At 39.1% G+C, this 27,688-nt stretch overlaps 2 protein-coding genes and 1 long non-coding RNA gene across 5 annotated transcripts; 2 read left to right on the plus strand and 1 right to left on the minus strand.

Moving 5' to 3' along the window:
* The first annotated feature begins 999 nt into the window (after window positions 1-999).
* On the plus strand, window positions 1,000-12,332 carry LOC115736643 (SMR domain-containing protein At5g58720). Its single transcript, XM_030668438.2, has 11 exons — window positions 1,000-1,858; window positions 2,873-2,898; window positions 4,177-4,299; window positions 4,940-5,025; window positions 6,217-6,398; window positions 7,415-7,491; window positions 7,595-7,651; window positions 9,315-9,382; window positions 9,471-9,565; window positions 9,718-9,788; window positions 11,806-12,332. Exons 1-11 carry the CDS (start codon window positions 1,258-1,260, stop codon window positions 11,926-11,928), a joined length of 1,509 nt encoding a protein of 502 aa, XP_030524298.1. The 5' UTR covers window positions 1,000-1,257; the 3' UTR covers window positions 11,929-12,332.
* On the minus strand, window positions 5,537-26,599 carry LOC125316128. Its single transcript, XR_007199447.1, has 3 exons — window positions 26,589-26,599; window positions 20,295-20,300; window positions 5,537-5,834 (listed from the first exon to the last, which is right to left on the minus strand). It is a non-coding gene; the product is annotated as an uncharacterized LOC125316128 (long non-coding RNA).
* On the plus strand, window positions 13,443-15,135 carry LOC115736802 (protein EARLY FLOWERING 4-like). 3 transcript variants are annotated; one of them, XR_007199446.1, is made up of 2 exons: window positions 13,443-14,397; window positions 14,960-15,135. XR_007199446.1 is itself a non-coding variant. In XM_030668668.2 (2 exons), exon 1 carries the CDS (start codon window positions 13,643-13,645, stop codon window positions 14,060-14,062), a length of 420 nt encoding a protein of 139 aa, XP_030524528.1. In that variant the 5' UTR covers window positions 13,443-13,642; the 3' UTR covers window positions 14,063-14,093; window positions 14,339-14,409. The 3 variants fall into 3 exon arrangements, 1 of the variants encoding a protein (XP_030524528.1); XR_004014934.2 differs by lacking the exon at window positions 14,960-15,135 and having other exon boundaries at window positions 13,443-14,206; window positions 14,339-14,409; XM_030668668.2 differs by lacking the exon at window positions 14,960-15,135 and having other exon boundaries at window positions 13,443-14,093; window positions 14,339-14,409.
* Window positions 26,600-27,688: the final 1,089 nt, after the last annotated feature.

Raw genomic sequence — 27,688 nt, forward strand, 5'->3', positions numbered from 1 at the left:
ACTGTGACCAAATCCATACCCAACCTTACCCAAGTTCCGGTGCTTAATATTTCTCCTCTTAAATGTGGAAAAAATAGCACAGGGAAAAAGTTAATTGATTGTAAACAAATTATCGAATAAAAATCAATAAGAAAATTTGACAAACCAACTTACTAGAGCACATCTCTGGTAACCAGAAATTTGATATAATTTTATCTTAAAAGGATATTTTTCTTTTACTTATTTTATAAAATGAAAAAGGCCCTTTAATGCACATAAAAAAAGCCCCTTTAATGTCCGCCGTTGATGGTGCTTACAAACCACTAAATATTAGCTGTGTTTAGTTCGTCTTTGGAAATAAGTTTTGAGGAAATGCAAATGCATTTTTTTTTTGGGGTCCAAAAATTCAAATACATTTAGCCTAAAGAGTTTTGGGGAAATGCAAATTATGTTTGGTATAGGTCATTTATAATACTACTTTGGGCATTTGGTTCAGTTTTCTAAAGAGGGACACCATGGGGCGTTTGGCAAGCTTTTTTGGGAAATCTTTTGCCAAATGTGGGCTTTGGCAAAACTGAAAGCTCAAGTTAGTTTCTTACTTGCTTTGGCTTTTAGCATTTGCGGAAGGTTATTTTTAAGGTTAAATGATTTTTTTTTCTTTTCAAATCACTTGGGATCGTACGACGCTTGTGAGGAGCGATTGGGGTTGCGTGATCACAAGCGGCCCTTCTCTGGATCGTTGGGCCACTCGAGGTAGTGCAACCTCAAACCTTGGCTGGTGACCCCAAGCCTTGCATCATCACACACTTCTCTGGATCATGCGACCCTCGTCGGGACGATGGCCTAGTGGCCCTAAGCCCTTCATCCATAGCCGGCGAACGGCTTGAATTTTCTTAATAAAAAAAATCCGAATTCTTTGCAATATTTTTTTTAATGAAACATTATTTTTCCCCCAACTTTCCTCTTCCTTTCGATCCATCCATCTGCCTCTTGGAAAAACGAATCTTTTCCATTTTTTCTCTCTGTTGTCTCTTTCCTTCCGGGGCCAACGACCGAACATTGAGGACCCGCAGGTTCTTCGTTTTTTCTTTTCGAAATGAACAAAACTTTGACTCCGTCGTTCTAACCCCAATCGAAATCCCACCACTCAAATCCGCGTCCCTGGATTGTCGCCTTCTGAATCGGAGTCCCCGATTCATCCAAACGTTTCTGTTCACCGACATCGGAAAAATCTTCCCTTTTCGTGTTTTTAGCCAACTTGGTTTCGTTCACTCGGACATGAATCAGAAGAACAAGAGGAAGAAGAAGAGGAGGCAGAGACATGGGCCGGCCGCCCCGACGCCGGCCGCCGACGCGGCCGCGCCTGCGAAAGAGGACGAAGAAACCCAAGTCGTCAACGCCTTAGTGGAAGCTTTTGGTTCGGTTTCGGTTGAAGAAGCGGCTGGTGCTTTTTGGGAAGCGGAAGGTAACCCTAATCGAGCCGCCGAGATTCTACGGGTTGGTTTGTTGGATAATGCAGATGAGCCGTCCACGAGCTCGAATTCGAGTGCGGTATCAGCCTCGGATTCGGGATTTGCTTCGAGCTCCGTTTCCGGATCGAGCGACGGATATGTGGAGGCTAATTTTATGCAGGATGCGCTGAGACAGAAGCGAGTTAGGGGTAATAAAGCGAAGAAATTGGTTGCTGCGACGGGGACGGTGTCTACGGTCCTGGGGAAGGAGTATCTGAAGGTGAGTTCAGCGAGAGATTCGGCTAGGTCGAATGGATTTCTGAATGGGGCGATTGTTCATGGTAAAGAGGAGGAGAAGGAGCAATTTCTTTGCGCAATGCTTGGAGAAGAAAGCGAGCTGAGCTTGGCCGTTGTTAGAGATGTGCTCTGTAAGCCACTTTCCGAATATTTTTGCAGTTGGTGGCTTTAATCGTGTGTTTTGAGGTGTAAAAGACCGATAATTTTTACTGTAATTGAGTTATGCTTTCTGAATTAGCTCATGGGGATATCAGCTCCCTCAAGACTAAAGAAATGAGTTTCAAAGGGAGGGGAGGTAGGAAGTACAACTGAAATTGTAACTAGGAAGTGATTAGTTTCACTAATTTCCGGTGATTGTACATTAGAGTTATAGGATTACTAATTGATATGAAACAACTGGCTGTATGGACCATGTTGATGCTGATTGGTACGACATAGTTGGGAAACAGTTAATTTTGCCATTTTATGGAGAGTTTAAAGCAGGAGAATTCTTATTCTGGTCTTGATAACAAACTTTTGGCTGAAATAGGTAAGCAGAGAGAAGATCTGATTTGTAATGTTGTACGTGGCCCTTTAAATATGGATGCATTTAGAATATATTTAGCTGGTTTGGTTTCTTCGTCATCTCTATCGCTTCAAGAAACATATCGGTCAAATCAAGCACAGAGATTGGACATGCCATTTTACATTAAAATAAGCTGATCTCGCTCAAATTCATATACTGTAACGAGAACATTGGACCAGAAGTCAAAGTCATGTTTATCATTTGTGTTTTAGGTCACAGTAGATGGCTGCAGACTAGTTACATCCATTATGGCCTAGGCACATCACGGCCAGTATTCCCTGGCTCTTTGACATTTGCAACGCAACTTGTTTGTGTTCCAAAGTTTCAAATCATATATTTTTTCTTCGTCAAATTCAAGTCTACTTCAAGCTGGTGATGGTATCTTTTAGACCCTGTTCTGTCTATTTAAACTGTTTGGCCCGTCTTTGATATCCTTCTTATGTTCTGGGCTTAACGGGTGCTTTTGATCACCGTGCACTGGGAAGGGACTAGATGTTTGGATTATTTTAACGTCCTCTTTTATGCATTAAGATTACAGTCGTCTGTCTACTTTTGACTTCAAAACTTTTTTTCTTTTCAGGTCAGTGTGGATACAATGTTGGGAAGGTATTATGAACAATTTGACTGAAATAATATTCAATTTGTTAACACATATGATGTCCTTTATCGCTTCTAAATTGCACACACACACACACACACACACACCCTATGTATGTATCTGTTTTCTTGTTGGCTCTATTAACTGCAACATTTGGATTTTTGTCCATATTCATGCAGAACTTATTCTTCATTTATTTTTTTCATAAGGATCTTCACTTAATTTGTTACATGTATAAATATGCTTCATTGAGTCATAAAACTTGTCGCGGAAAGTATGATTGAGTTCTAAAACTTTTAAAAAGGACAATGAAGTGCTAAAACTTGTCAAATTGGTGCAGTCAAGTCCTTCCATTACACCATCAGTTCGGCATTTTTATTATTATTTTCTCTCCTGCGTGGCATTTTTAATTATCCTTTTCCAAATCTTACTTAAGTTAGATTAAAAAAAAAAAGAGTAAATTAAAAAATAAAAAATCCATAGAGAGAGAGAGAGAGTTAATCAAAGGAATGAAATGATAAATTACTAACATAAGGAGGGAGATATTGAAAAAAAAGAAAGAACAGTAGGGTGATCGGAGGGGTGGCGTCGCTGCCCATTTCTAAAAAGGGCCGGTAGAGGTCGCTGGTCTTGGGCGAGGGTGACCAGTCCTTGCTAGCCTTGGGCAAGGGCTGGCCACTTCAGCTGGCCCTTTCTGTCAATGGGCAGCGGCCCCACCGGCGAGGGCCTCACCGCTCTCTCTCTCTCTCTCTCTCTCTCTCTCTCTCTCTCTCTCTCTCTCTAGTTGTTCTTATAATAAAATTTTAGCATTTTTTATTTTTTGGTGTGATTTAAATAGATACCTAGGAGAGAGAGAGTAATTAAAAATGCCACGTAAGCATTTTCCGTAAACCAAACTGATGGTGTCAATGGAAGGACTTGATTGCACTTTTTGAAAGTTTTAGTACTTAATCACACTTTCACAATCAATTTTAGGACTTTTAGTGCACTTCTCCGTTAATTTTTGTACAAAGACCTTCATTTAAATTGCTACATGTTTATATATGCTTGATGAACCAATTTATTTTGGTTTTCTTTGGTAATCACTTCAGACTTGAATGCCATCCTTGTTAGATGCATCCATGTGCTTATCTGTCTGGTAGTGGGACCTTTGTCTGGTGTTGGGACCCTTTTATGAGATTCTACAGTTCTAGATACCCTGTTGCTTCATCCGCTTACTGCACCAAGTAACTAATGTCTTCAAACACTTGGTACTGATGTCTGCTTGTCTCATTGGTGTTTGTCAGGCTTTGGATGTGTTACTCGATCTCTCTGCTTCTTCATGTGAGCAGTCAAGGAACTGTATAAACTCGAATTCTGATGTAGAAAGTAGAGAAGATACAAGATCTTCCTTAGAATGTGGTGAAAATGTGAGCACTATTATTTTCGCTTTTATGCCGTTTATAGTTCAAAATCTTTATCGCTCTTTTTCTCCCTGGATATTGTTTTGCGAGAAATGATTGGTTTGTGCTTTATGTGAATGCCGCTTGTTCTAAATTTTCAGCTGATCACTTTAATTTGAAGTGGATGACTCTCGGGGCTTGTCCTCCTCACTTCTACTTACTGAACACAAATGCTTCTCATGCATAGTGTGGGAATTCTGCTTTGCTGTTACGTCCTGTTGTTTCTCTGTATCTTAGGTTATGCAGGCAGAGTGTGGCATAACTTTTCCTATATAGGGCTATAAGCATTAGATTTTGCTGCTATAATATTTTGGCCCAACTTTTGGCAGACTTACTTTGGCAAAGGCCAATGTATACATGTCGATGTATATTCATATCCCTCATATATATGTTCGCACTTTGATCCAAAGGATCTCAACCTCTCGAGAAACTAAGAATTATGTGATTTGCTTTTAAAGAAGCAAGCTTGTAGCTGATATGCTCTGTTTACATTTTGCTGTAAATCTTACTTTAGCCTTTTCTATTGTCTTTGTCAAATCTGTCCAATCTTTCAATTTTTTGCTTTCTTTTCTACAGTATAAAAGTTACTGTTTATATCTTGCTACAGTTTGCAGATAGGTTATCTGATTGCACTTCCCAATCATATGAAAGTGAACCTCATGAGAATCCGTGGTTCATAAGCAGTGAGTGCAGGTATTTTACTTTTGGGATATACCAAACTTTGCATATTCCTCTTTTACTTTCACACCACGCAATTCAAGTTGTCATTTCAGTGACAACCTTCTGGACTAATGATTGAATGTTGTTTAGATAAATTATCAACTTGAGGTAAGTATGTTGTGCAGAAGGTATTAAGAGTGGAATTCAGAAAATGCTTTCTTTGCTTAACTTATTCCCTCGTAAATGTGGCTACTTCCTCAAGAAATTTTATAATGATTGGTGATAATGACAAACTACGTCGAAAGCGAATCAAATCTGATTCTGGTGACAAATCTCCATGTTGATTTACCTTCAAGATGAAATAAATCTTGTAGGTCTAGAAAATCTATTATGGGCGATTTGGAATTCCAGATAGTATACTGGGGAATACATTGCTCTTTATGCTTCTCAAAAGCTGTAAATTTCACAAGGGCGCGTGGTAACCAAGTGGCGAAGGCAGCTACTGTCTATTCATGTTGTCACGAATTCAAAGCATAATGCGTGCAAAAGAGTATTTCACGCTGGGATGCCAATTGGCTACAATGATGAGTTCAGCTTCAGATCCTCAAAATCTTAACTCTGGGGACCCTTCTAGGGTCAAGACTCTGCGGCATCTGCTATGGCTCAAAGTGGATATTTTGCAGGGGGTACAAGACTCCAATATTAACACTTAAGGAGGGTTGGTCCAATTGATTGCCCTTCCCTACCCTTTCACCACTAAAAGAAGGCTGCATATTTCAAGAAAGTTTGTTTTTGGTTTGTAGATTTTTTTGTCAACTCATTTTTCATTAAAATCATTTAATCTATTAGGCCATACAAAGTGACAAGGAAATCATTCATTCATTTTCTCTGATGCCATTGCTCTTTTCCTTACTTTTTTTGGACCTCCATGGTGCATCATGTCACTTCTCTTAACCATTCCTATGTTGCTCTCGACTTACATTGATAAACCTCATCAAGCATGTGCGTAATTCATGGATCAAATTATCCGTTCTTGTGTTTTCTTATAGTTTCTTGGTTTTCTCGTAGGGCATACTAATGTGAAATTACTGAATAATTTGATTGATGCTTTTTTGTTCTAGTTCCACGTGAATCTTATCAAATCTGCATCTTCAAGGGATTCTCCCTTGTATAGATTCCTTAAAATGGTCAATTATGTTTCTAAATGTGTTTTTATGGTTGTAGGAATCATTTTGACGTTCTTTCTGGTAGATCAATTGAATCTAATGTTTCTCAAGAAGTGTTGGAATGCCTTTACAAGATATCAAAAAGCCCCCAACACGAACCAAGAACTATGAACTGGAGGCATGTAGCAAAGAAGATGAACACATTTGGAAATGAGCTCGAATCTCCTAAGGAAACTATTGGTATTTTTCTACTTTATATCTGCCTAATTTGGGAAAAAAACCACGTCTTTTGCTTGATTGGCATCTCTTAATGTTGTCAAAACTTGAGGATGAGTTTTGGCTAGTCCAATATCATGACTATTTCCTGAGAATATTAACAGTTATTAGGTTGATTTGCAATTGCGTACGTTGTCAAGTCCAAAAGTGAAAATGGTTTTGGACCAGTTACATGTGATTATCCTTGGTTCAACTATTTGAGTGAACTGAAATCTCTCCAATGGCTCATACAGACCAAAGAGGTGAGGGCTTGTTTGTTTACACTTGAACAAAACAAAAAAAAACTTTTTTACTTTCCAGCCAAAATTTAAAATACTATTAATATTTGAGAAGATTATGAATTAATTATATGTGATTCTACGTGTCAACTTTTGAGTGTCATGAAAGTCGGTTAGTTTGGACTTAAGTAAATTTCAAAGTTGCGTGGGCCACAAGATTTAGATTAATCAAAAAGCAAAAAGTAAAAGCCAATTCAGACAACCTGCCTATATTTGTAGCTAACAGAGAATAATTTGTGAGACCCAAACCAAAAATAGTTTCAATACTCAAGTTCATAACAATATTACTTCTAGCAGATGAAGATCCTGATCTTAAGGAAATGATACAATGACCATCAAGTACTTCAAAGAATTATCTGATGAGCCACTCCAATGGTGGCCCAATCGTCATAATTGGTGTGTAGTTCTTTCAGTCATTGTTCTTTTGTGTCATCTTGGTTGAATTAGCCAAGGAAAATCCAAGATGTGAAATTTTTTAAGGATTTAACAGAAGTCTTGAACAAAGTTTTTATAGTCTGAAGATGAAAGCAATTGACGTTGATGTAGAAGTGTAACTTGATTCTGTTTGTCTATGCATGCCAGAAACGGTACAATGATTCTGCATCTTGAGTCAGTTTTGCCTGGACTATTGAGTAGTTTACTAATTGTGGATGAGTATAAGCCATCTTTATTGACCGTCTGTTCATATCTATGGAATTGTAGCCAGAGGGGATGAATACACTGTTCTCAGGAAAGAAGTTGTGCAACACTGGGAGTCGATGAGATCCTCTTATCAAAAGGTAGGATGCTACCTTTAGTTTGGTCTTTGCCGGTTATAGAAACTGTCTTGATTTACAGGGTGATTCGTACTGAATGGACTGATGAGTGGTCACATATTTGTAGGCTGCAGTTGCTTATTCTAAAGGGGAAAAGGGTTATGCTGCCATCCTTTCTGAGGAGGTGTGTGTCTTTAGTTTAGAATGCTCTATGATAACAGAATCTGTGCTTTCTTTATTTCAGAATACTACTTGTATATCTCAGCCATTTGATCATTGAAATGAAATGCTGAGAAATTGCCTCTGTTTTTAGCTTGAATTTTAATGGCATGTTATTTCTTTTTGTGGTTTGAGGTGATAGGCATTTTGGAGGGTGGGAATGGTATACTAGACTGCTCATTGTTTAAACCTAACTGTACTCATGTTATTTGTTGTAAAATTTAAATTCATGAGCTGCCCATAGGTCTGTTGAGGACATTGCGTGGCAAATGGGTAGGTATGGGGAGAGATGTGGGTGGGTTGTATGTGGGTTGGACCCAAATATTCCATTTAACTCATATTTACCCATTTTCGTACAAATAAAAGTTGCACGATGCATGCCTAACCTAACCATAACTGAACCATACCCACTCAAATAACCAACATATATGGGTTTCTTATGCTTTAAAGAAACTATTTTCCAAGGATATGGGTGCTGGGACCGGGGTTTCACCAGCGCAACCTGTGGTCCAGTCCCAGATCTGAGCAGGCCCTCCTGGGCCCGGCTTTGGCGGCTCCCCAAGTCAGGCCCTGAGGTCCTGGGTCAGCTAGCGATGACTTAGGGTCCAGCTGTTAAACTCGATTTGTATGAAATCGAATATTTTATTTATCTAGATCACTGCCTGTGATCTGGACGAGGAGGGTGCAAACATTGGGGAGTCGGGTCCGGCCCTAGGACTCATATAGTTTGCATATAAATGGGCGTTACTCTTCTGAACCAATTCTTGGCTTACCCATATCTACTTTGTATATGAGTTAGAAAATGCGTCTCTGATTCATATTGCCACTTCTAGTTGTAGGAACTTGAATACTAGTTTAGATTTTTGAACTATCTGTACACTTGGAGTGGAACACCCTTGGAGGTTTTACCGCCCCCTTTGCAGATGTGGATCATGGGTCAAAGGGTTGAATGTTCAATCAGAACTTGGAACCAAGGTGCACAAAATTCACGCTGCCTAATAACGGTCACCTAATCATTTTGCTTATTTGCTGATTCTTTGTGCGATTAATAAAGTGCGTCTCGCATCCACCAAATAAGATAATGGATAGTTGACAAGAGAGTTTCATATCATGCATGAAAGGTCTTGGTGGTAATGGAGTGATCCAATGGAAAGACTTTTAAAATTTCAGCGTTTTGATTGAAAATCTTGCAAGAATAGTGACCTATGGAATAAGTAGTGCCGACGGCCAAATAATGCATCAGGTGTGACATTCATGATGAGGACTTAGGCACAAGAAGAGAAGGATGGAAAATGGAAGCCTTAAGTTCAAGTTGAAGAGATGCTGTAGAAAAAAGTGGATACCAATGCCCACACTGTAACTTAATTGAAGATATTTATAGTTTGATGCTAATTGATTGGGCAGGTACTTGGTATAACTTTTCATCTTTCTTTAATTGTGAGTTCAAAACCTAGTGTTCAGAAGATCTTGAAGAGAACTCTTTGATACTTTCCCTTAGTTTTTATGTATTTAGTGTCAAGTTTAGAAATACTTTGCAGAAGTATTTTCTTCTCTACTGTTCGATTGCTTCCAGAGTTGTTTCTTTTAATCTGAATGAATGATCAAAGTTTCATATTGGAATCTTTTAGGGGAAGAAGTACTCTAAAATGGGTCGCCAGGCAGAAGAGAGGGCAAGCCAGGAGATATTTAGAGCTAGGTCAGTGTATTGTGCATGATTCTATGTATCAGATTCAACTTTTGGCTTCTAATATTTCTGTGTGGACACTGGTGCACATAATTCGCAGAAACAAGAACATAGAGAATGTGATAACAATTGATTTGCATGGGCAACATGTCAAACAAGCAATGAGGCTCTTGAAGTTTCACCTGCTATTACCCTGTAAGAGTACTGAATCCTGGATGTTGACACTTCTGTGCAGTAATTTCAATCACTTGTGAAAAGTTTTGCTTATTTGTCTGTTGGCTGGGTGTGCCTGGCTCGTTTTTGCAACAATCCTGAGAATTTCTTGTACTGTTTTTGGTTCTTTTTAGCTATACAGAAACTCAAGGTAATAACAGGCTGTGGGTCACATGGTGTGGGCAAGTCAAAGCTGAAACAGTCGGTATGAGTTGACTTCTGACTTGAAGGAACTGTTCCTTTTTCTTCATTGATCCAGAAATGGTGATCTTTATCGTTCAACAACTTTAACTTACAAACGTCCCCAATATGCCTCTTCATTCTCCAATTAGACTGCATAGTTTATAATAAACCACGGTACCCACATGCAAGAATTGTTAGGAGCGGGAATCATTGAAGAGGAAAAATAGAGAAGGCACGGATTTTTACGTGAAAAACCCTTTCAAAATCAGAAAGGGAAAAACCACGGTGATGCACTAGGCAATCTCTTTACTATCAGTATCAATATCAGAGTTACAAGCTTCCAGGTTATAATTGCAAAAGATATTGCCTAAATACATAACAGGAGTCCAGGGCATACATTGTATGATGGAAATTACGCGTATGCCGTTAGTACTAGTAAAAAGCTTTATTCTATGCTTTAACATGAAACTTACATATATGCCATTAGCAGTAAAAGCTCTCAGCTTTAATATTGCTTCCCTTTATCAGACTCCACAACTCCATCAATCTCCCACTTGGAGGCTGATATTTGAAAGGCCAACAGTCTGTTATAGTCTTTACTCGTCTTTGTAACCCAAATTGTCCCTAGTCACTAACCATGAAGGCCAACCGAGGCAATGCATAGCCTCATTTTCTCTGTGGTGACAACCTGATTAACATATTTGCTGGATTTTCTGCACCAAGAATATTCTTCAATGACAACTTCCGTCATCTAGCAGCGGACAGCTATGATGATGCGTCAACTCAATTGCTTTCCTTGAGCAAAATATCGAATTCTTTGCCAGACAAGTAATACTCTGACTATTACTGAAAAGATCATTGCTATCCAGCTTCTTGCCTACCTCCTTTAGAAAGTTATTCGACCAAATCATCTCCTTGCCAGCTTTAGATATAGCAGCGTAGTCTGCTTTAATGGTTGAGAGGGACACAAGTACCACCTCAAATAAAAATGTAACCCGAGGTGCTCTTCCTATTATCAAAGTCACCACCAAGATCTGCATTGACGAAACCTTGTAAAGGTACACTTGTTTTTATAAAACATACTGACATACTTAAAGTACCTCTCAGGTATCTTAATAGCCACTTTATAGCTGCCCAATGCTTTAGTTCTAGATTAGTCATGTATCTGTGCACAATTCCCACTGCGTGAGCTATGCATACACACCATAGCATTTTTCAAATTGTCAACAACTAATGCATAAGGCACCTTAGCCATGTACTTCGGCTCTTCATCTATCTTTGGCGACTACTCCTCTAGAGCTTGAAGTGACTTCCTAAAGGAGTACTTCTGGGCTTTGCATCCTGGACTTCGAATCTCTCCTCACCTTCTCAATGTACTTTTCTTGAGATAACTTCCGAATTCCTTCGAACCTATCTTGCGTGATCCTTATCCCAAGAATTTGATTCACTGCTCCCAAGTCTTTCATCTCAAACTCTTTTGACAATTGCTGCTTGAGTATGTTGATCTCCCTCACGCTAGATCCTGCAATGAGTGATCTCCCTCACGCTAGATCCTGCAATGAGTATATCATCCACATGCAACATCAAAATAATATAGCAGTCATCATGTTTTTTTGAAGTAACAAAAGGGAAATTTATATTGACTCCTTAAGTAATGCTGTACCAAGGGTTGTATTTTCTTCCGTTCCAGATTGAAGGAAGCTTCCTCTAACCATTCCTCTGGTTGGGGGATTTGAAGTTATGGACATCAACCTAATTTATATGGGGGTGATGTCCATGTTGTGTAAATCACCAATCAGAAGACTGGTTGGAGGAAAACACAAGAAGCTTAAAACTGCCCAACTTCCTGTTGTTTTTCGGTATACTGATGTTGGTGAAATTATATTTGTTGATGTGCAGACTGATTTTGATTGGGATGGGGCTCTTTCTTATTTTAAATCTGTGTGAAGACATTATTTGCCATGTGTAGGTCGTTAGACTCGTAGAATGGGAAATTATCTTTTTTTTAGATCTGTGAAGACATTATTTGCCACGTGTAGGTTGTTAGACTCATAGAAAGGGAAGGTATCGAGTGGAGCGAGGAGAACCAAGGAATGGTGGTCATCAAACTTGATCAACGCAGAAATTTCAGCTTTGTAGATGCTGATAGCGACAGTGATTAAGCAAATTTGCAGGCAAAACTGATCACAGGACAGAAAGCAGGTTTTGCATTGGTAGCTGATCCAGGAGAATCTGATTCGGCTGTATAAAATACAATACAATTACTAGTCTAACCGTGTCCTCGTCTGCTGCATTAGTCAGTCAGTAGTGGTCATGTAGCTTATAAGTTGTGATGCAGGTCCTCTTGTTGAGGCAGAAACCCTCTTGTATCAATCACTATGCCGTGTAGAGGTAGAGAGATGAAAATAGTAGCTTAACTTAAAATGAGGTGAAGACTTCAACTCGCCTTCTAATTAATCAATTGTGTATAACTAATGTAACCAGATTTGGTTTGAAATTTGTGATATGGTTATGGCATCGCCGATGGATTCAGACTAAAGTCCCGCTTATATTGGGATACTGGTGAGACGAAACTGTTCTGCTCTTCAGATAACAAGGTAACTGGATGCTTCTTATGTTTGCTTATTAAAGTACAGATAGTGATTACAAAGTGATGGAGTGACTTAACAGGAATTTGCAGTCCAATCCACCTGTTATAGCCGTTTTGGTACATTATATGCTGTAATTTCAGAGTGTTTCGATCGTTAAACATTATCTCCGTCTATTTCCAATTTGCTGTCATCTCAAATAGTCGATTAAGCTCGACATATTCCTGCGCCGAAAACATGTGTTTTCGGAGTCTATGGAAATGGATGATCATGTGCAGCAAGCACCAATTTGACTTGGATAAGGTGGTGATTTAGCAGCGGTAGGTGGTAAGGTCGCTTTATTACTGCAGATGATCGAGAAAAAGAGGAAAAGGGTTTTCGAACTCAGAAGCTCGGAGCCTCCGACGCGGTCCAGAAAAAGAGAAAATATGAAGGTGGGTTGCCTACGAATGTATATTGACTTTGTTCTGTCCGAGGTTGTTTTCCAGATATTTTGTCCTTTACAAATATTTTAGTATTTTCCGGGTCCAATATATCTTAGCAGCCAATGAAATTATTAATCAATGGCATGCGATGAAATAGTATATCTCGCAATGCGATCCCATCAGAAGATAAATTTTAAACAATGTAATCCAACCTACCCCGTAAATTTATTATTTACTCATGGAACCCTGCAAGTGCTATTATTACACAAATGTTTCTTGAACACTTAGTTTCTTGAACTCCAGCTAACATGCAACGCAATGTCGTTTTTTAACTTTTTAATTTAATATGGTCCTTAGATTTTTTAACTTAACGCATAATATTGTTTTTGAACATTTAGTTTATTTAATGTAATGTCTAAATTTTTTTGTAAATGTCATAATTTAGGCTCTATACTAAAATCAAAATATCTAATGTTATTGTTTCATTGATTTAAAGTTCACAAATAGTATTGAATAACTTCATACAGTTTAGGATTGAATTGAATATGCTTCAAGAAATCAAGCATCCCATTGAACAATCGTTTGTGTTGTCTTCTAAAAAATTAGAATGAAAAGGAACACGGATTCTCCTTTGTCCGGATATGATCCAAGTCTACGGGTACTTTATCTTGGAGCTACCCTAGAAGCACCCGGCGAGTCGGTTTGGCTACAGCGTTGTGCCGGTACGAGTCACCGGCAGCAACCGGTCGCATGCGTCGGCACAAGATATAAAAGGCTCGCTCTTACGTCATTAGAAATATCACGAGTTGAGAGAGAGAGAGAGAGAGAGGTGAGCCATGCCATGATTCCGCTCGAACTCATTCATGGAGGAATCCGCCGTCGGTAAGCCTCGGAGAGCCACCACCAACACCAGCACCACCACTACCGCCGCCGATCGCCCGACGCCGGGGCCCGGCGGCGGGGAGGACTCGGGCTTGGAGGGCGAGGAATGCGACGTCGAGGTGTGGGAAATGCTCAGCACGAGCTTCAGGCGAGTGCAGTCCGCGCTTGACCGGAACTGGACGCTGATCTCCCAGGTCAACGAGAATCATCAATCCAAGGTCCCCGACAACCTCGCCAAGAACGTTGCGCTGATTCGGGAGATCAATGGGAACATCTCGAAGGTGCTTTCGATATACTCGGATTTGTCGGTCCATGTCTCCGGCGTTGTGCATCAACGCCGTGCCTTTCAGAACGGTGCCGCCGGAAGGAACAGCGAAAAGCTGGAGAGCTCGGAGGCCTGATCGCGTCCATCGATTGAGAGACAGTTTACCAGTAATATCAATCACTTTAAGCTTGTGCTTCTTGAGCTTTGATCGAATTTTAATAGTCTCCTATTCAACTGGTTTGACGTTGGATCGTTTCTAGCTGTGTCTGGTCTTCCGAAAGTAAGTCTTAGATGTTTGGTTGTTCTTGTCAGTGAGTGGTACGTCTTTCAATTGGAGTCAGCTCTGTCACGGTCAATCATGAACTTGGTACTCATGTGTTGCGTTTGTGTTATGCTTCTTTTGTGTTGTAAGGACGCTGGCTGCGGGACTGCTTCTCTTCATTACTAGCCCCGCATCGCCAAGATATGAAGGTACTTATGTTCTATCAGTCGCCTCCGTTTTGTTTTCCCGTTTTCTAATTCACCGGCGAGATGTTAAGCTCTTCATTTGAGTGGAAAAAACAGTCAGTTCGGATCGTATTTGAAATCTGTGATAATTGGAGAAGATTGAGTTCCAGAATGTTATTAGGAGTATCAGGGCTGAGAAGCTGCTAGATGATTGTATGATCTGTTTGGATAAGGCACTATTTTTGTTTTTTTAAATTGCATGTATCAGATAAATCAACTCTATGTCAACCTTATTTTCTTGCTGTGATATTTTTGAAGTGTTCACTTAACTGTAGTCACAAGGGTCGTGAAGAAAGCTTTTGAGATTTGTCTGCATTTGCTTTGCTGAAGAACATAGCAGGGGGAGATGTTCAAATTGCTGTGCTTATTCATCTTTAGCTTCATAGAGTCAGTTTTGCCATGGCTCTAGATGACTTGAAACCCAGAAGGTTTGGAAAAGCCTCTGAATGAATGTTTTTACGTGGTAGCCTAAGTACGTACGATAGCGTTCTGTTTTTGGTGCACTCTGGTTTGTCCATGCTATTAGGTTCAAAATTGGAGGTTCTGCAAAAGCTCCGACAATCAATTTGAGAGGTAAAAGTGCATTGGGCTTCTGCTTTTGGTATACTGTTATCGATGAAGTGCGTTATATTCAAATTGAAACGTAAAGCAAATTATATTGATGTTTATTGATCTTGAATAAAGTTAGTGGAAGTGGCAGCTGGTAGGATCCTTCTGTGTTAAATACTTAGAAACACTTCTGCCATCAGGATATGTTAAGAGGGATGGATTGATTTAATTTTAGATGTAATCATATAATGAACTTTTATTTGACTCTGTGGATATTGTGGTTGTTAATAATTGAAGTTTTATGGTTCTGAAATTGAGTTGGATGTACTGAGGTGGGTTGAGATAATAGCTCATTTGCTGTCACTCGCCAAAACATGAAGAAGGTCCAAGAGTACAGAATTCTCTGTGAATTGGCAACTAAAGTAAGTTTTCATCAAAGTCATTCTTGTACAGTATAGTGAATTGCTAGAATGTGGTAACTTACTCCTCACCCTAAATATATCTGTTGATGATGTTGCTGATATCCTGTGGAAGTTGCAATGATGGTCACATCATTTTGTTCTCTGAAAAGGATTGATGCTGGTAAGATGTATAAGATACTGGGCAAGGTATCGTGTTTTCACTCCAGCTTTCTGACTATCAAATGCTATCATCTACTATTATCTGTCGAGGCTGACTATGGAAAAGTGATTCAATGTAGGGGAGCTCCAGATGGTGCCTCAGTTGTGACAGGGTATATGTAGGGGTAGCCCTTGCATTCAGTAGGAGAATTCATAATTGTCACTCTGTTAAGGCTGAAAAAGTGGCTGCTTGCTCTTAGGTTGTCAATGGTTTTGATGCAGAGTTCGTTAGGGAGATCGCAGTTTAGCTTCCTTGTTCATTTTCAGTTGCCCTGGCATCAGGCATATGTATTGTGTGTGTTGATCCATTTCGATCCATTACCTTGAGTTGCATTTCAGCAGTGGGAATGAGGTTGAGCAGATCTAGGGTGCATTCTCATTCATAGAGAGACTTGTGAGATGAGATTCCATCCTCCTTTGTCCTTGCTTGTCATTAGTGCGTTTCAATTGGTTGATACTTTCCTTCTTGGTGAAGATATCTGTTTCTGCACATCTTATTAATGTACTATGGTCGAGATCACTTGCTTTGTGTTTGCGGTGTCTGTTGCCATCTTCATCAGAGAGTAAATCCTGTCTTCTCATGATTGGAATATGCATAAGTTGTGTCGGGATTTAAGCATTCACTTCTTGGTGCACCGTGCACTCATGTTGTTGTGGGTTTTATATTTGTTGACCGTGCTTTGCGATTATGCTTTAAGGACTCTGGGGCTGTAATGCTAGGTATGTTCCTCTGGGAGCGTGCAGTGGCCAAACAGTAACATAGACCAAGATAGTCCTTTCAATAGTGCTAAATTCGAACTTTTTTTTTTTTTTTTTTGACAATTAGGCCTTGATGAGGTTTCTTATCCATAGGGGGGCCCGAGAGATCACTAATTCATTCACTTATTTGCAAGTAGATCTTGATTGGGTTTCTTATTTCTGTGTTTCCCCTAAGCTTGTAGTAAAGATAACCATCTTGGAGAGGAATAGTATGCCCATCCATGGGAGTGCCAACTGGGTGTAGCTTTAGGCTTTTGTTGCGACCTATTGGTTTTAACCGTGGCATCTTCTTAGCTTTGATTTCGATGAGATTCTATTGTAGAAATTTACAGCTTCAAATCAAAATATCATCATAACCACTCAAGAAGCAGCGCAGGGTGCAGGAGGAAAGTATGTAGTAATCTATTGTTTTGCCGCCTTTATTCGCCTTCACATTACGAATTTGGTATAAACAAAAACAAGCATGTTACATTCCACTCCGTGATTTCTCAACGCGATAACCATGAGGCAAGAATCTTCATGCTTTCGGGGATGGCTTGTCGCGTTGCTTCGAGCCTCGCAAAAGGCGCACTTGATGGTCTCGCTCGCCTTCCGACTTCGGCTCACCGTGCAAGCCTTTTCTGTCTAGGTTGAACCAGTTGTCTTTTTAAGTGGATGTTGGTGTATGGGTCTGGTGGTGGATCGCTCATGCGGGCAATCACACTCAACCCACTGCAGATAACTGTCAAGGCGGTTATCAGCAGTTATGTTTTTGAAACGTGAGAAAGTCATGTCTTTTGATATAGACATAACTTTTCCGCTCTACCCTTCAGTTGTTGGATTTCACGGAACACCATACACTAGGAAAGAACGAAGCTCTCCCTCTCTTTCTTGTTGAACCGCAATCGAAGCGGCGAAACTCTCAAGACCGTAAAGGCGACATCTAATTTGTAGACAATACAAGACGTCTCTTGTGTGATGTATCGTTTGATCGGTGATTTAACTTTTCGATGTTTTGGGCATATTTTCGCACGTTTGATGTGTAGCATAGAGGATTTAGTACCCCTCATTGGTATCAAAGCGTGTAAACTTATTTTCCTAATCATATTTTCACTGATTGAACTATTCATGCCATGTTTCGTACATTGTTGTTAGAAGTGTTTTCATTTTCCGGTATGAACAGTAATGACAGTACAATTTATGGCATTTTATGAAAATTTGTTTAGTAAAAATGCAATGTGAATATATGGTTAGAATCTACTCGTCGATACGAGTCTAGGGAGAGGCCGCCCGTCGTTTGACGGAGAGGCCGCTCGTCGTCGGAAGAGGCCGGATGATGCTGCACGCACCGCACTCGCGATGACGATGCAGCTACTGCTCGTCAAAAAGCCTTTGTAATGAATCATGTAGGTGATTTTAGTAGGCTTCTTGAGGACCGCCATGAAAAGTTACAATTTTCGTGAACTTTTGTTCAACGAAAATGCATTTTGATCATACCATCGGGACGGCCATGGTCATATGCACATTTTGAGGGGCGTAACATTGTCGTCGAATGGAGCTACACGCGCTGGAGGAGCGGTTCGCGTATGGGCCTCACGCGCCCCATGTGCATCGCGCGTGCGTGGAACCGTCTGCAACCACTTAGCGACGTGGTGCTTGCATTGCCTATGTAGCAGGCCACATAACGTGGCTGCCCGGCCCGACCCGAAATTCGAACCGGTTCGCGATCGACCTAGGTTGACCTGTTGGCTATTAACCCATTGACCGTTGACAAAAAAAAAAAAACACAATCATGTCGGGCCTCATGCGAGGGCGTATGACAACCGATTGGGATGATTTTGGTACCGATGTGTTCGTATCAAAATTTTCTATAATATGGTATATTTATTTTACCATATTAAGTATCATGGATTATGATTAATTTCATTTTTTTGTTTGCTTTTATTGTAGGAAAAATGTCTTGAATGATGCGATTCCCTATAAGAGTGGACAGTGATGAAAAAGTAAAAAGAATCTTGAGACTTGGGAATGCCTTAGTCCTTTACTACTGGAATGCTCAAGATGACATGATATGACATATAAAAAATGTCAACGAAATGATCTAGGAGATCATTTGGAAAGGTCATAAAATGCTAAATCACTCTTCCTATGGAGTGGTATGGGTCATTGATCGTTTATGATATGCCGACCCCCGTTCATACAAGAGTTGTAGAATTAAATTCCTAAATGAGTATATGAGTAAGGGGATGCAAAGGACGTTGGCCCTGGCTATGAATGAGTCGGGGCGGAGGCATAATGCGTCCCGACGTAGAAGGAGTGGTAACCCGAGAGCTTTTATAAGGGCGCCTTGTAGACTTAATGATTTTCCTGAATTTGACGAGTTTGTGGAGTCATTTCCTATTGTTAGGAAATGTTACTAGAGCGGAAATTGATGTTTTGTCCGAATTCCTTTAGTTTCTGGGTTTGTGAATATCTCAATCATATTGTTGTTGAAGTCGGTTTGTCGTCCGTGAATAATTCCTACTGTTGTTTGTTGTGAATATTTTATGAAATATTTGTTTGTGCGTAAAATATGAAATTATGTTTTATAATACTTTAACGGTATTGTATGTTTGAGTGGGAAGTTCTAGAGAGTTTTAGTGACCTTTAAAGAACTCAATTTTACATAAATGGTTATATTAATGATAATTTCAAACGAGGATCCTTAAACAATGATTAGAAACTTAGTGAACTTTTGAATCGAAGTCCTTATGTGAAATTGTACATTAGTATAATTACTTAAGTGTAAAACGTGTCCATAAATATTAGGCAATAATAATTTGTGCAAAATGTCTAAATTACCTCATATTCGGATATAACGGCAATAATTTTAAAGAACATCGTGGTTAAGCTCAATAACCGTGAGAAGCTAAATGGTGAAAAGTATGAGATTTGGAATATGAAAATCCCATATGTGTTGAAAGAATTAGAGGCCTTGGAAGTTATTAACCTGGTCATGACAGAAGCAGAGGATGGTACCACCGTCTAACACAAAAGAGATAAGGATGCCTTTGCTATTTGGAAGAAAAAGAATTCAATTGCTTGCATTACGTTGCTAAGCAGCATAGATAATAATATCATGCGTGAGTTCGGGCAGCATGTGAATAAAAATGATATGTGAGATGCATTGAAGATTAGGTTTGGGTAGACTTCGGTTACCAAGTTAAGGCAATTTACAATCGGGTTCGATACATATAAGATACCATATGGGCATAATATGAAGCCGCATTTGAGGCGAATATCGAACATGATCGATAAGCTCAAGGATGCCGGTCACATATTATTCGATGAGCAATAAGTGCGGGCAGTGGTCGCTCTTTGTCCTATAGCTAGGAACATATAAAAGTTAACCGGACTCATAACGAGAATGTTAAGACCTTCGAGGATGCTGTGCACCACCTAGACCTGGAGGAGGATCGCCTTCTGGTGGCTAAGCCACAAATGATGTGCATTTTGCTGGCTTTGGCTCACATGGAGTTTCAAGCTCTAAGCGCAAGCATCCTGGGAGGTTCAAGAAGTGGAAAGCAAAAGAGCGGAACCATCTAGTAAGAAATCAAAGTTTGACAAACATGGAAAAGGGAAGCGTCTCTTTAAGAGAAACATTTCAAAGGTGAAATTTTATAATTATAGCAAGAAGGGTCATTTCGCTCTCGATTGTGGCGAACCGAAGAAGGTAGAAACCTTTTATAGACTTAAAAGTGTTGGTTATGGGTCGAGTTCTATATTTTTAACCGAATCTCAACCTTTGTGAATTGTAGATTCACGGGCCACAAATCATGTAGCCAGAAACAAAAATACTTTTGTGAAATTTCGACAAATTCCACGTGGAGCGAAGTGAATTTATGTATGGAACAACTTTAGAGTGGAAGTTAAAGGAATTAGCACTTGCCAATTAATCATGCGCGGTAGTCGTACTTTGTTCTTACACGATGTCCTATATGCCCTAGAGATTCGTTGGTATCTTGTTTCTATGTTGGTTTTAGTCAATTTTGATTTTTGTATGCATTTTTATGACAATGGTGTGAATTTGTTGTTAGATACAACTTTCTATGGTTCAGGTTATTTAATTGATGGCTTTATTGTGTTAGATGTTGAAAACACTAATATGAATGTTTGTTATTCTCTGTTTATATCTTCCTGCTCTAGTAATGATGATGGGAACGTATAGCATACTAGACTTGATCATATTGGCCAACAACATAGGAATAGATTAGCCAAAGAGGGTTTAATGGGTAATATTAAGAAAGTCGAATTGTCTACTTATGAGCATTGCCTAGCTGAAAAAACAACATGAAAGCCATTTGGAAAAGTAACAAGAGCTAAATTTTCGTTACAATTAATTCATATTGACATCTGTTATCTATGGCCAAATGAATGTAAGGGCAAGACATGAGACTGTATACTTCATCACTTTTATAGATGATTATACTCGATTCAGATATATCTATTTGATTTCTCATAAATCTGAAGTATTAAGTTGCTTTAAAAAATTTATGATCTTAGTGGACAATTAATTAAATCAATTAGATAAGAAAATAAAAGTATTGATATCTAATCGATGACGAGAATATTTATCCGAAGAGTTCAGAAATTTGTGTAATAAAAAGATAATAGAAAGACAATTGTCTATTTCATACGCTCCACACAAAATGGTGTTGCGGATAAAAGAAACAAAACCATAATAAAAAGATAATAGAAAGACATTAAGTATAAATATATTAAAGATGCAGTTGCATGAAAGGATGTAAGCGTACAGTATTTATCTACACATAGAATGTTAGTAGATCTGATGACGAAGCTGATTTCTAGAGATATTTATTATAGTCATGTAAAATCTCTAGGACTATGTAGAATGCAATATGCTAAATATTGTAATTTCCCTGAATGTTCACTTTTAATGAAGTTTGAGATTATTGCCTATGAGTTTTTATAATATTTATGGATATTAAAACTTAGCGCTTTATGTCGACGAGATGAGCGATTAGCCCACTCATATAGGTAATCGCCTCCATTTACCGCGTGATGAATAGAGATGAGACAAAATTTTAAGCTCTTTATTTAGGTGATAATTGAGAGCTCGAGCTTAAAGTATAAGTGTTGCCTTAACATAATGTTAAGATGATGACTTAATATTTATTATGTCTAAAAGTGAAATAACGAACATATTTCACTTCATTTGTCTTTATTGCCGGATGTGAGTTCTGATGCATACTTTTAAGTAGAGTAGTTACGCGAACTCAAGGTAGATATTGAATGTGTCTAATCTATCATATATACGGTATTAAATGGATAGATAAACGCTCGATGAGGAACAAGAAATTACCGTAATACGTATTTCATATTACGTATGCATGAGTCGACCAAAGAGAGTAGGCAAAAGTTTAGATATCAACTTTTAAGCCGTGTGAGACTCTCAAAAATAAGAATTCCTCATTTGGTACCCTCACGACTCTTCATCATTTTCAAGATTTCTATATAGTGTTCGCTATTTTATAGTGTTAGCTTTGGTCATGAGATTAATTCGATCTAATGGGATATTTCTAGAAAAGCGAGTTGAATTGAGATTAAAAGGTCTAATAGAAGAGAAAGATCGATTTAGAGTTATAAGTCACATTATAGATTTGTATTCACACATCGGTCGGTTATGATTAGTTCGCTTGATCATAACCGTGAATATAACATATCATAATTAAAAGAAATTGAGAGAGATATATATATGTGACCGATTGATCTATGGTACAGTATACGAAATTCTACTTTTGATTATGTCCATTTTTGAGTTTTCATATACTCTCAACGGATGTATGACAACGAGCTCTCATACATGTTGGTCGCATGGATTATTTGTCAATATGAACTTTGCAAAGAAGAGAGAGTTATGTTTGGCTCTCCGTGGGCGAGTGGGAGTTGTTAGTTTTCCATGGGCAAATGGAAGTTATTTGCCCTATATGGGCGAGTGGGAGTTGTCGCGACCTAAAAATAAATTTTTAGGTTAATGGATTATTAGGTTAATTATGTGAATTAACTAACCTAATACGGACTCTCCCAAGCCCTACCAATTCGCAACTTATGTTTGATTTTTAATTTAGGAGCCGCCACTAATCTTTTTTGGTAGGTAGATTAGATACCTAAATAAAGTACGGGAGAATACTTTATTTTCTCGCTAACCGAAGTTTAGGGTTCGGGGACTTGATTATGTTAATGTTTAATTAACACCCTTTCGGTACCAAATTTCATGAAAATGCCTTTTCCCGATTGATGATTTGTGATTTTGATTTCCCTTTTTTTATTTTCGGATTTTCCCCTCCTTTTTTATTTTTTCGAATTTTTTAATCGAAACAGATGAATTTGAGCAAAATTAAACAAAAATGCCCATAATATACCTTTAAATCCGATTTTTTCGATAAATCTTCTCATTCCCGAGAATCCGGGCTAGAGCGAGATTTTATCCGCTACATTCTCGGGGATTCGAGCTAGTATGCGGATAGTGGTATAAGATGTCATCATCCCCTATCGCCAAAGGGCAGAATACGAAATCTTATACTAAATTGCCGTCCCATCCCATAAGATCATGGTTAAGGCTTGCAATTTAATATTCCGACGGGACCGGGCACCAGGGAGCATACATTATAGGCGGTTTTGTTTAAAGATGTGCAAATATTTATTGAATTTTCGAAAATCCTTAGGGGATTCCGGAATTTTCAAGGGCATATGGCCCTATCCGCAAAGGATATTCATATCTTTTAAAATTGGAAAATTATCTCTTGAGATTTGAAAAGAATTTTCAGATAGCTATCCAAATTTTAAAAGATATGATCAAAATTTTAGAAGATTTCAATTCGGACCATAAAATAATCTTGAATATTTCAAAAGATATACACAAAGATATGATCGGGATTTTGATTATCTTAGATTCAAATCAAATATTCAAAAATATGCTCACGGAATCAAGTATAATGTTTTAGATATGCATGACATCCCCAAGATATGATTAGATAAGAATAATTTGAAATAGGCAACAATATATCTAAAATTTATTCAGATTACAATTGTTACCTAATTCGTGGATAACTTTCCGAATTCGAACTTCAAACCAATCTCGTGATTCAAGCTTGAAAACCGAACCGATGGGCTAAGGGGATTTGTGCACGGATCAAAGGTGGTGTATTTGCATTGTCCAGGCTCAATTTGCAGCAGTAATTTTGACAATGAATCCACCTAAAAATCAGCACAAAACAGTGAAGAAACCATGCATAAACAGCAGTGAAATTGATCACGGACAACGAGGCAAAATCTGCACTTGAATAGTTAGTGAAATTGTCCAAAAACAATGCTGTTTTTGGTCACAAACGGCAGCAAATTGAACTCTCCACAGCAGCGCACTAATCCCGCAACTTGTAGCAAAAATTCTGTACCGAAAAGGTAGGTAATCGCCCAAAACAGAGCTGTTTCGGGTATATGTCAGCAACAAAACAGTGAGTATTTGAGCGCCGAAACAGCAGAAATTTCAGTATCAAAACAGCAGCCAAATAAGCCCAGAATAGCAGCAAACTCCAGCAACAAAGCAGTGACAAATCGGTCCCCGAACATTGCCCAAACAGCAGAGAAAAAGACACAAAACAGTAGCTAGATAAACTACCCCGACAGTGGTGAAAATCAGCACGAACAGCGGTCGATTTGGTCTTCGAACAAAGACCTGAACAGCTAAATTGTGGAGCTGAACAGAGGCGCGAAGGTTCTCGCAGCGGCGGTGGTCGACTTCGGGCACGGTAGGAGATGCGAACTCACAAACGAGCGAAGCTTGGACTGCTTTTGTCCTTTTCCTCCACCGTAAAAACACCAAATAGCCACTCTCTTGCTCTCCCCTTTTTCACGTGAATTCCCTCAAATTTTCTGAATAAGATTGCCCCCCACTTAACCCTAGGCATAATTGTGTACTTATAGAACAAAGGGTCGCACGCAAGCGTAGGGTTTACCGACGACCGTTCGATTCGAAGCTCTTATTAGATATCGATCGTCGGATTGAAAATTCTGACTTTTGAGGAATCTTATTTATTAAAAATAGCTAGAATTTTCGTCCAAATGAGGACTCCCACAAGTTGGACCAAAATCCTAGGCTTTTGTGGGCTCATTTTGTCATTCCGGACCCAATTGGACCTTAACTAATCAAATGGATAATTAATTTAGGCCTTTTTGCAATTTTAAGGGTTCAAATGGGCTGTTTTAAGTCCAAAATTATGATGAAAAATTCGGCATCCCCTCTGGGCCTCATTCGAAATTTTCAAATTAGTCCGGTCCAACCGCCTATCAAATTAAGCTCAATTGACCCGACATCCGACCCTAAATGCCATAACATGCTTTTGAGTGACGGGAAAATAAATGTGCTATGCATGATAAAATTATTTTTGTGAGAACCATTACTAATTCTCATTTTTGTGAAATGATAAATTAAAATTAAAATTTAGGTGTCGTCATTTGCCCCTCTTTGAGTGGAGACTCGCAGAGGTTTCGCTCAAAGACCAAAATTGAAACCTAAATTTTGAAAATGCAAATCATAGTAATTTTTGGTGGGACTGAATCCCATTTTCTGATGCAGGTGAAATGATGCATGAAATACAATGCTGTAAATAACATGTGTCAAAGATTTCCCCTTTTTTTGTGTTAGAGAAACTTGCACATGGATCGCATACGAAAATACATGTTTTAGCAAATACCTCATACGCTGATAATTCCCTTAATTTCTAGACCTCTAGTGGATGCCAGAATACTAAGGTACTAAGCCCATCTGTTACCGGAAGTTTCCTTCTGACACGAGATAGCGCAAGATATGTGTTGTGAAGAAATATGCTTGAGTTACGGTTCAAGTCGACTATTTTTGTCTCTCGGGAAGTGGCTCTCGTGCACTATCAACCGTGAGTCGGTAAATTGTCTCTTGGGAAGTCACCCTCGTGGACTTTGACCATGAGTCGGTAAATTGTCTCTTAGGAAGTCGCCCTCGTGGACTTCAACTATGAGTCGGTAAGTTGTCTCTTAGGAAGTCACCCTCGTGGACTTCGACTATGAGTTAGTAAACTGTTATCGTGGGAAGTCACCCTCGTGGACTATCACCATGGTTCGATAAATTGTCTCTCGGGAGATCACCCTCGTGGATCTCAACATGAGACTATAAATCAGGAAGTCACCCTCATGGACTTCAACCATGAAATTGTCTCTCAAGAGATCACCATCGTGGATCTCAACATGAGACGATAAACTAGGAAGTCACCCTCATGGACTTCAACTAGGGACAAACAAGTTGGCTATTGGGAAATCACCCTCGTGGACTTCAACCAAGCATTGTGCCACCATGCCCAATTCAAATGTCGGGATTGTCATGCTCAATTCAAGTGTCGAGCAATGATAAAGAAACATATCCGATTCAAGTATAAGAATGAAAATATCGGGCAAGTTAAGGACATACTTATCTGAGGATTTGAAGGATTATCTTATAGGTAGCTGCTAGCATGGCTTTGTTCATTGAACAATCCTTGGATGAACTTCGAGATTCGAAAAAGAAATTCGAACATCAAAAATGTGTTACCCGTCGGATAGTGTCAGAGGTAACACATGCAAGCATACATGACAAAATTCAACAATACGATCGTGTACAACTCTCTGTCGATCATCAATTTCTCTAGTTCTTGTCAAGCATGATTAAAAACAAAAATATACATTTTGCTCACATGCCATAATTGTTCACAATGTGGTTTATGCATAACTATTCTGTCAAGTTTGCATTACCAAATTTGTTCGGGAAGGTTATCACATCATGAATACCCCGAATGTAATATGAATAGGAACTTCGATCCGAAAGGGCTTTCTCTCACTCTCGAGAAAAGATATTTATCCCGATTGCAGGATTTAAGAGAAATCACTCAATCTTACCATCACCGCATTCAACAAGGATCCGAGTGATCTCGCAATTGGTACGATGAAGCCGATCTTGAGGTCTTGATTTGGACCGTAAGGAGGGCTAGGTCAAAGGTTTAATCAAAGGGGACTCCAGTCGAGTCAAAGCTTATGAAATGAAATTCTTCATTATCTGTTTCGGGTTTACAAGCCAAGAACCTTGCGAAATGAGATAAAAATGATCTTGCCCACACTTCTTCGAGCGATATTCATGAGCATTTGAAATCCTACGTTAGCCCTAGTGCCATAATCCGAAGAGACTTTTGGTAAGGGTTGTAATGTAGGTTCAAGGTAGGCTTGGAAATGATAGGCCTATTCGGAACAAAGGGGTGTATGATGATAAGATTGGTGATCATCCATCCTCGATACTTCAGCAAGAGTGCCATCGGTAATCTTCATTAATGTACTTCAGAAATTGTCTTTCTTTGAGGAACATTTTATGAACCAATTCAGGTGAGATCTCTCTTCCTTCTGGAAATTTCTTTTGAGATAGCTCTTTTTCTTTTTCCCGATGGGAGTGGGCCCTTTCGCTCTTTAGACTGCCTCTTTCCCTCCTTTTTTTGAATGCTTGAATTTCGAATTTTTTGCATGGCGAGCTTTGCTTTTTTTACTCCCTACTCCCATCTTTCTTGTTGAGCTCTTTTGTAAAGAGAAAAGAAGAGTCTCGTCTAAATCTTTTGCATATTATGCTTTGTCGGATCTTCCAAGTTTCAGCTTGCCCCAAGGCACTTGGCTCGTCTATCAAATGGTCTAAAATGATTTCCTTTCGGGATGATCACCAATTGGGTTTCAAGAAACGAATTCGCCGCTCAAATTGGGTTAAGCAAGGGATAAATGTATATGATGTAGAAATGAAATGCTCTTCGTCATGTCTAAGGCCCTTGAGCTAACATAGAATTCTCATGCAACAAATACACTCAATAGATTGATGCAAGTGAAAGCAAGAAAATTCCACTCATTCTTTGTATTTCTGAAATTGCCCCAATGTAGGGATATTCCTGGCGGGGGGTTTGAAACGAAACCACCGTTCGAAGGGGTTAAGCAAACGGTAACATATAGTATTTGGATAGAGGAAATGAATGCCTCTGTCATTTCGGCTATCGTACCTTTCGCGAGAAAACCCTTTGCCTTGTGAATGCGGAACATAACTCCCGCTCGACTCACTTTGGGGGTTAAAATGTGGGACATATATGGAAATGGATTGCCTTTCATCATTCTTTCATGCCCCATTCTGTACATTCGACGCATCATATATGTTTATACTCCCTAATCAGAGTTGGTAAATTAAACATGAAGAACAATCACGAGTAAACCGTGCAAGACATGAACATGGCAATTTCAAGCATTAGCCACATTTCATG

The sequence above is a fragment of the Rhodamnia argentea genome, chromosome 8, assembly GCF_020921035.1.
Source record: "Rhodamnia argentea isolate NSW1041297 chromosome 8, ASM2092103v1, whole genome shotgun sequence".
NCBI classification, from domain to species: Eukaryota; Viridiplantae; Streptophyta; class Magnoliopsida; order Myrtales; family Myrtaceae; genus Rhodamnia; species Rhodamnia argentea.

Coding starts and splice junctions, on each gene's coding strand:
- LOC115736802 (XM_030668668.2), top strand. CDS start 13,643: ATGGAGGAATCCGCCGTCGGTAAGCCTCGGAGAGCCACCACCAACACC.
- LOC115736643 (XM_030668438.2), top strand. CDS start 1,258: ATGAATCAGAAGAACAAGAGGAAGAAGAAGAGGAGGCAGAGACATGGG. Junction 6,399..7,414: donor ATCTCCTAAGGAAACTATTG/GTATTTTTCTAC, acceptor ATGGAATTGTAG/CCAGAGGGGATGAATACACT. Junction 9,383..9,470: donor CAGGAGATATTTAGAGCTAG/GTCAGTGTATTG, acceptor CATAATTCGCAG/AAACAAGAACATAGAGAATG.